Genomic DNA, 8163 nt, shown 5'->3' on the forward strand with positions numbered 1-8163 from the left:
GTTTCGTGGGGCGGCGGCTGAGGGTGGGAGGAGGAGCGGGCTAGGGCAAGGGAGAACGGGGCATCCTTATAAATGCGGCGTGCTCCAGGTTGCCGGTTTTGGCATCAGCCAGCGGTGTCGCCGATGGAGGAAAGAAACGCGGCGAGTGTGAGCGCGAGGGTGGGTGGGGATTTAGCGGGTTTTGGAAGCTGGGCCTGCGTGGGTCTATACTCTATTCTTTTTTTTTTTCTTGAGGGATGTCTATACTCTATTCTAGTGCCACCTTTCTGGGCGATATAAGCCCAGTAGCCTGCTCGGAATGTTTTGGGTTGGGTCGTATTGCATTTTTTCGATTTTCAGGCAAGCAAGAGAATGGGACTGACGACTCGAGCTTGGGTTTTCTTCTCCCGGGGCAATTCTGTCGCCGCCGTCGAGCTTTTCCCTTCCCTCCCCTGATCACACCTCTGGTCTTGACTCGGGCCGTTCTCGGGGTGACCCAAGGTCACCGCCAGGCCTAGGTCGACTCCTCAGCCGTGAGAAGGGAGTTAGGGCTCCTGCAACACCCGATTGGATCTAAAGTCGGGTTAGGGTTCCAGAGTTATGGTAGCGGACAGCTCCTCGATGGCAGGGGCGCCGGGAGGAAACCCCGCTGGTGAGATAGCAAAGATGATGGCGGAGCTTGGACTTCGCGAGGAAGACTTGGACGACGTCGTCTACGATGAGAAAGAGGCACCTCTAGAGGCTGCGAGATGTATCGCCATAGCCCGTGTCCACATCAACAAGCCCTACAGCCAGTTCTGGTTCTTCAAGAATATGCGAGCGGCATGGGATCTAGCGCATGACTGCAAGTTCCGTTCTCTGGAAGACAATCTTTACACTGTGCAATTCTCCTGCTTGGGGGACTGGGAGCGGGTCATGTAGGACGGCCTGTGGAACTTCCATGGAAACGCAGTGATCCTCGCGACATATGATGTGGTCACTTAGCCGTCCATGGTGGCCCTGGATAGAATGGATATATGGGTTCAGATCCATGACGTCCCAGACAAGTATGCCCATCTGGTCAAAGCTCTTGCTGGAAAGGTGGGTGAGGTTATCTTCACGGAGCCACAATCTCAGGACTTTGTGGGTAATTTCTACCGGGTGTGGGTCAAGCTCAATGTTTTCAAACCGCTGAAGAATGCGGTCTCGATGATCAGAGATGGTGAGCGCCAAATTTACAGGGTCAAGTATGAAAAACTCCCTGATTGGTGTGCTGTGTGCGGGCATCTTGGCCACATTTTCAAGGAACACGATGACGGTATACACGCACCAGAAACACTGTTCTTCAAAGACCTCCGTGCGTCATGGGCTATGAGGACAAGAGCCGACCCTAGTGGTGGGCGTGGACAAAGGGGAGGAAGAGGCCGTGCTGGCTGAGCCAGTGCAAGGACCGGGAGAGAGAGAGAGGGATGCAGAGGATTTTGTGACTGTTCACGTAAGCGACCCTGTTGTGGCTGCTGACACAGAGATGCTGGATGCAAACCGGAAAAGGAGTGACAGAGATGCTATACTGAACTTGAAGGACCAGGCCCCGTCTGATCTTAACGACAACCACCTAGCGATTGAGCCAGTAGGTGGGAATCCGGTCAGCCCACCCTCGAAGCGGGACCCAAAAAGGGTCAAGGCCAATGAAGGCAAGGATGGAACCAGTGTTGCTGCAAAATCAAGTTTGGTGGGCCCTAGCGACGGGCGCCGCCGGGCCCAATGAGTGTCCTAGCTTGGAACTGCCGCGGCGCTGGCAAACCGGCGACAGTTCGAGAGCTTCGCGATATGGCGAGGCAGTTTGCCCCCTCGATTCTCTGCATCTTAGAAACCCAGATCGAGGGATCTCGAGTAGAGAGTTTGTCTAGTACTTTAAATTTTGATAATAGTTTTGCAGTTAGTAGCACTGGTAGGAGTGGTGGTCTTGGCATTTTTTGGAATAATTCAATAAAGGTAGAAATTGTTGGTTACTCGGAGTATCATATTGATGTGTTGGTTGATGATCTAGTTGACACTAGAACACGGGTGACGTTTGTTTATGGAGAAGCGCAGGTTCCGGAGAGGTACAAAACTTGGGACATGCTCCGAGGCATTGCAAGCAATAGCAATCTCCCCTGAGCTGTTATCGGCGATGAACAGGATGGAGTAGGCCAGCGTAGCCAGGCCCAGATGGATGCCTTCCGCGATGGTTTGGACACATCCGGACTGACGGATATTGGCTATACAGGCAAGGGATGGACTTTTGAGAAAAAAAGTAACAGGGGGCTCGTTTACTCGGGTCCGGCTAGACAGATGTGTGGCTAATACCGCATGGTGTATGGCGTTCCCATTGCATGCACTTGAGCACAAAGGAGCAGCAACATCCGATCACATCCCCATCCTGCTCAAATATCATGACGTCCATGCATGCAGAAGAGCACCCAAAGCTTTCAAGTATGAGCTGATGTGGGAAAGAGATCCAGATTTGTTTAATTGTGTGGGCACGGGTTGGAAGGAAAAACCAGCGGGTTCGGTTGCAGATATGCATGGAAAGCTGCAACACTTGGCCGTAAATCTAGCATATTGGGATCGGATGCATTTTGGATCTGTCAGGGGTGAGATAAGCCAGCTGCAGACGGAGCTTGATAGACTGCGGGGGATCCCAGGACGATCGGGACCCACGCACAGGGAGCTGAAAATAAAAGAGCGCCTGGTGGAGCTCTACCACCGAGAAGAACTGCTGTGGCGCCAACAGGCCCGATTAGAATGGCTTCAGCATGGTGACAAAACTACCTACTTCTTTCATCTTAGAGCAAGCAGAAGGCGCAGGAAAAATTAAAGGAACATTTACATCTATGCCTTAACTCGAACCCACTACTCAGTTTTGCCCCTAATTTTTAGGTATGCTCAGTTTTGCCCCTCCGCCGTTAGTTTCACTTATAGAAATGCCCTTCTCTGCCGTTACCGTCCGGTCAAAGGTCTTTGACCGTCCTAAAAAAATAGCAAAAAAATTCAACAAAAATTGAAACTTTGTGGGATCGAAGATACTCATGTCTGCAAGGCGTGTACAAATTTTCATGCCGTTCGGACACCCTGGGAGCTCGTGCCAAAGGAAAACATAAATTTTGTACGCATGCGAACAATAAATTCAAAAAAATAGAAAAATAAATCAAAAAAATATGAAATTTCGTGGGACTGAAGATATTCAGGTGCGCAAGATGTGTGCACATTTTTGTTGTGTTTGGACATCGTAGGAGCTCGTGGAGAAAAAAACAAATTTTAGCTCAAAAAACTTTGAAAAAATGCACTATTTTGTTTTTTTCTCTAGAGCGTCTCGTACGTCATTTGATCACCAAAACTTGCAAGCACATTGTGCACTCAAGCCTCTTTGACGCCAAATAAATTCAATTTTTTTTGAACTTTTTTGCTATTTTTTTGAATTTACTGTTCATAGGCATAAATTATTTTTGTTTTCCTTTGCCACGAGCTCCCGGAGTGTCCAACCAACACAAAAATGTGCACGCGCCTTGCGGAGATGACTATCTTTGATCCCACCAAATTTCATATTTTTTTGATTTTTTTTGCTATTTTTTCTGGATGGTCAAAGTACTTTGACCGGACGGTAACGGCGCAAAAGGGCATTTCTATAAGTGACACTAACGACGGAGGGGCAAAACTGAGCATACCTGAAAATTAGGGGCAAAACTGAGTAGTGGGTTCGAGTTAGGGGCAGAACTGAAATTGGCCCAAAATTAAATTAAAGATTTGCAACGCCCGGATGGCCAGTTAACAGACGACGCGGTGGAAATGGAAGCATTGGCTAAAACCTTTTATACAAATATGTACACGTCTGGGGGAGTCAATGATATGGACCAGGTTCTTGATACAGTGCCATGCAGGGTCACATCCGATAGGAATGATAAGTTAAATGCTCCGTACAATTCGCAGGAGGATAAAAATGCGCTTTTTCAGATGTTCCCGTTAAAAGCCCCGGGGCCTAATGGTTTTCCGGCGCATTTTTTCCAGTGTCATTGGGATGTGTGTGGCAAAGAGGTGACTAGGGCGGTGCTGAGAATTGTAATGGGCACTGAATCAGCAGAATGCATCAATGAGACCATATTGGTTCTGATCCCGAAGGTAAAAAACCGTACCCTCTTGTCACAATTTCGGCCCATTAGTCTATGCAACATGTTGTATAAAATTGCATCCAAGATCATCTCAAACCGATTGAAACTAGTTCTGCCTGATATAATTTCTGAGGAGCAGTCTGCTTTTTTCCCTGGGAGATTGATAACAGATAACATAATAACTGCTTATGAATGCCTTCATTTTATGAAACGCAACAAGGCCAAGGGAAATCAACATTGTGCTGTTAAGCTTGATATGATGAAGGCCTATGATAAGGTGGAATGGACTTATCTTAGAGCAATTATGCTCAAATTGGGCTTCACCACCAATTGGGTCGACATAGTAATGGGACTGGTAAGCACTGTCAAATTTTCAGTGTTATTCAATGGGAAGAAGTTGCAGGAGTTCAAACCTTCTTGTGGTATACGACAAGGGGACCCCATATCCCCATACCTGTTCTTGATTGCGGCAGAGGGCCTTTCGTGCCTCCTAAAATCTAGAAGTGAGTCATCAAATCTTCATGGTCTGAAAGTGGCGCCCATGGCACCACTAGTCAACCATCTATTATCTGCAGATGACAGCCTGCTGTTTTTCAAGGAGAATGGTATGGGTGCTCAGGAGGTGCACCAGCTGTTGGACATATATTGTAATGCTACTGGTCAGCGTATCAATTATGATAAGTCTTCAATCTTTTTTAGTAAGGGAGTTCCAGAGGCGGTGAGAGCTGAAATTAAAGGAATCCTTAACGTGCCAAGTGAAACCCTCAATGAGAAATACTTGGGCATGCCATCTGAAATTGGGACATCAAAGAATGGGGATTTTAAATATTTGAAGGACAGATTGTGGAACAAGATACAGGGTTGGATAGAGAGAACAATGTCATCTGCTGGGAAGGTAGTTCTGGTGAAAGCAGTAGCTCAGGCAGTACCAGTTTTCTCTATGTCTTGTTTTAAATTGCCTAGAGGGCTTTGCGAGCATCTCAATATGTTAATTCATTAATTTTTGTGGGGCAGCAAACATGGTCATCGTAAACCACATTGGGTCTCGTGGAAGGAAATGACTAAACCAAAAGGCATGGGTGGCTTGGGTTTCAAAGATTTTGAACTGTTCAATTTGGCTATGTTAGCGAGGCAAGCATGGCGTATGTTGCAAGATCCAGAGTCATTGAGTGCACGTGTGGTAAGGAGTATTTATCATCCAAACTCATCCGTTTTGCAGGCTACCCTCGGCAACCACCCTAGCCAGACATGGAGAGCCATCAATGAAGGAAGAGATGTTTTGAAACAGGGTTTGATCAGGCGAATTGGCAATGGAACAACAACTAATATATGGGACGATAACTGGATACCTCGGGATGAGATGCTGAGATCATATGGGAGTAGGGTTCCAACCCCACCCCGGTGATGGTGTCTGAACTAATAGATGCTACCTCGGCAACGTGGATTTTTTAAAGGCTGCATGTGGTGTTTATGCCGATGGATATTCCGGCCATCATGGGCATCCCCTTGTGCACAAGGAACATGGAGGACTACTGGGGCTGGCATTTTGAGAGGAGCGGAGTCTTCACAGTGAAATCAGCTTATAGAATGCTTGTGGCAACGAAATTGAGAAGGGAGGCGTGGCTGGAGGAATCAGCCAGATCCTCAAGTATAAACACTGAAGAGAAACCTTGGAAGATGTTGTGGAAAACACAAGTACTAGGCAAGATTCGAATGTTTTTGTGTAGGTTGTCCAAGCACTCAATTCCAATAGAAGATGTTAGAGCTCACCGCCATATGACGAATTTTGATGCATGCGGATTATGTGGAGGACCAGATTCTTGGAGGCACTCATTGCTGGAGTGTACTATTGCTCGGTGTATGTGGGCGCTGGTGGATGATGACATCATTCAGCACCTCATTGCAACGACGGAACCACATGCTCGTCATTGGCTCTTTGCACTGATGGAAACATTACCTCATATGCAGTTCATCAAGGTTGCTGTTACACTCTGGGCCATTTGGTCCTCCAGGAGGAAAGCTATTCATGAAGGAATTTTTCAAAGCCCTCAAGCAACACATATGTTTATTGACAGATATATTAGAGATCTAGAGATTCTAAGGGAACCGATGTCGTCGCCTAGTACAGGCGCTGCAGCAGTGCCCAGAGGCAATAGACGACAGAAGGCACCACCGGCAGGATGCGTCAAAATCCATGTTGACGCCGGGGTTTCAGCCAGGGGAGGTGTCGCAGCCGCAGTTTGTCGAGATGACCAAGGCAACTACATGGGTAGCTCGGCTCTAGTCATTCGGGGACTCCAAGACCCGGCGACGTTGGAAGCTATTGCATGTAGGGAGGGAATAGCGTTGGCTGAAGATCTGCTTGTTCAAAATTTTATCTTGGCATCTGATGCGAAGCAGGTGGTCACGGATATCCACAATTCTAATGGTGGAAAATATGGCACTATTGTTCAGAGATACTTCATAGAGCTACCATGTTTACTTGTAATTTTGTTTTTGAAAGTCGAGACTCGAATAGCGAAGCTCATAGCGTAGCCAAGTTTGCTCGTTCATTAGGGCAGGGGCGCCACTTGTGGCTTGGCCAACCCCAGGATCCGAGATGTATTCCACTTTTCTGTGGCTTATGAATGAATAAACTTGGTTCCCCTAAAAAAAGAGAATGGGACTGACTATGCAGGAAGCAACTAGTTAATGAGCGCTCCTTCAGGAGCTCTCAGCCATTCTCCACGTGTCGCGCTCTGGGCCCTCCCTCCGGATTTTGTTTTTTCGCAAGCGTTTTTGGCTTTTCGAACGGTTTTTTCAGGGTTTTTTTGATGTTTCGGTTTTTCACCGGTCTTCCATAGCTTTTGGATAAAAAAATCAAAAAGAAAAAATTGCGCGAAAAAATGTGTTTTCCTTTTTTCCTTTCGCGAGAGTCACGGCCGTGCCTCTCGGAAACGAAAAAAAACACGTTTTCTGTTTTTTTTCCTTTCGCGAGAGTCACGGTTTTTGCTTCCGCGAGAGGCATGGTTGTGCTTCGCTAGAGTCAAGGCCGTGCCTCTCGGAAACAAAAAAACACTTTTTCTCTTTTTTTTTTCTTTCGCAAGTCACGGTTTTTTTCGCAAGAGGCACGGTTGTGCTTTCGCGACAGTCACGGCCGTGCCTCTCGGAAACGGAAAAAATAACGCGTTTTCTATTTTTTTTTCTTTCACGAGAGGCACAGTATTCCTTCCGCTAGAGGCATGGTTGTGTTTTTGCGAGAAGCATGGTCGTGCCTCCTCGGAAACGAAAAAAAAACACGTTTTTCTAGTGTTTGTTTCCGCGAGAGGCATGGTTTTGCTTCTGCGAGATGCACAGTTATGATTTCGTGAGAGGCACGGGCGTGCCTCTTTTGGAAAAGGAAAAAACCCGTGTTCCTGGTACGGTTTTTTCGTCCGTTTCTTTCCGTCCTATTTTTTTCGTGAAAAAAAAGTTCGTCAAAACCTATCAACATGTTATCTAATTTTAAAGATTTCGACGCGAGGAATCCAACGATGAAAGCAGATCGAGATTTGAACGCACGGATTAAGAGATAAAACATATTGAATAAACGAATCTAAGAAAAAAGGAAAAACTCCCAGGTTGCGACAAGTGACGCACATCCAGCGCGCCACTAGTCGCAACCTGGAAGGTGTGAGTGATCTTTGCAATGAGTACTTCTCAATTAGTAATTTCGGACTTTGCAGGCTTTAAGAAAGGTTGGCTTGTCTCTTCCAGAAAAATAGACGACGAGTTCTTAAAAAAATAAAAATTGACGACGCGCTTCACAGCAGACCAGTGCACATCAATAGGTGCATGAAGATACTGGCACACCCTGTTAACCACAAAGGAGAGATCAGGACGCGTGACAGTCAGATACTGCAGACCACCAACGATACTCCTGTACTCGGTAGCATCCTCAGGAGATAGAAGAGTACCATCAGCAGCTGAAAGTTTGTCAGTGGAGGACATGGGCGTGGGCGAAGTCTTCCACTTGAGCATACCAACATGGCGCAAGAGATCAAGAGAGTACTTCTTCTAGGTGAGAGCCAAACTTCCA

General features: G+C 46.9%; 1 protein-coding gene across 1 annotated transcript; it reads left to right on the forward strand.

Moving 5' to 3' along the window:
• Positions 1-5582: 5582 nt before the first annotated feature.
• On the forward strand, positions 5583-6641 carry LOC141027590 (uncharacterized). The gene has a single exon (XM_073504673.1). The coding sequence runs from the start codon at positions 5583-5585 to the stop codon at positions 6639-6641; it is 1059 nt and encodes a 352-aa protein (XP_073360774.1).
• The last annotated feature ends 1522 nt before the right edge of the window (positions 6642-8163 follow it).

This window comes from Aegilops tauschii, chromosome 7 (assembly GCF_002575655.3).
Source record: "Aegilops tauschii subsp. strangulata cultivar AL8/78 chromosome 7, Aet v6.0, whole genome shotgun sequence".
NCBI classification, from domain to species: Eukaryota; Viridiplantae; Streptophyta; class Magnoliopsida; order Poales; family Poaceae; genus Aegilops; species Aegilops tauschii.

Bases quoted from the DNA above. Each gene is read 5' to 3' on its own strand.
- LOC141027590 (XM_073504673.1), top strand. From the start codon at position 5,583: ATGGATATTCCGGCCATCATGGGCATCCCCTTGTGCACAAGGAACATG.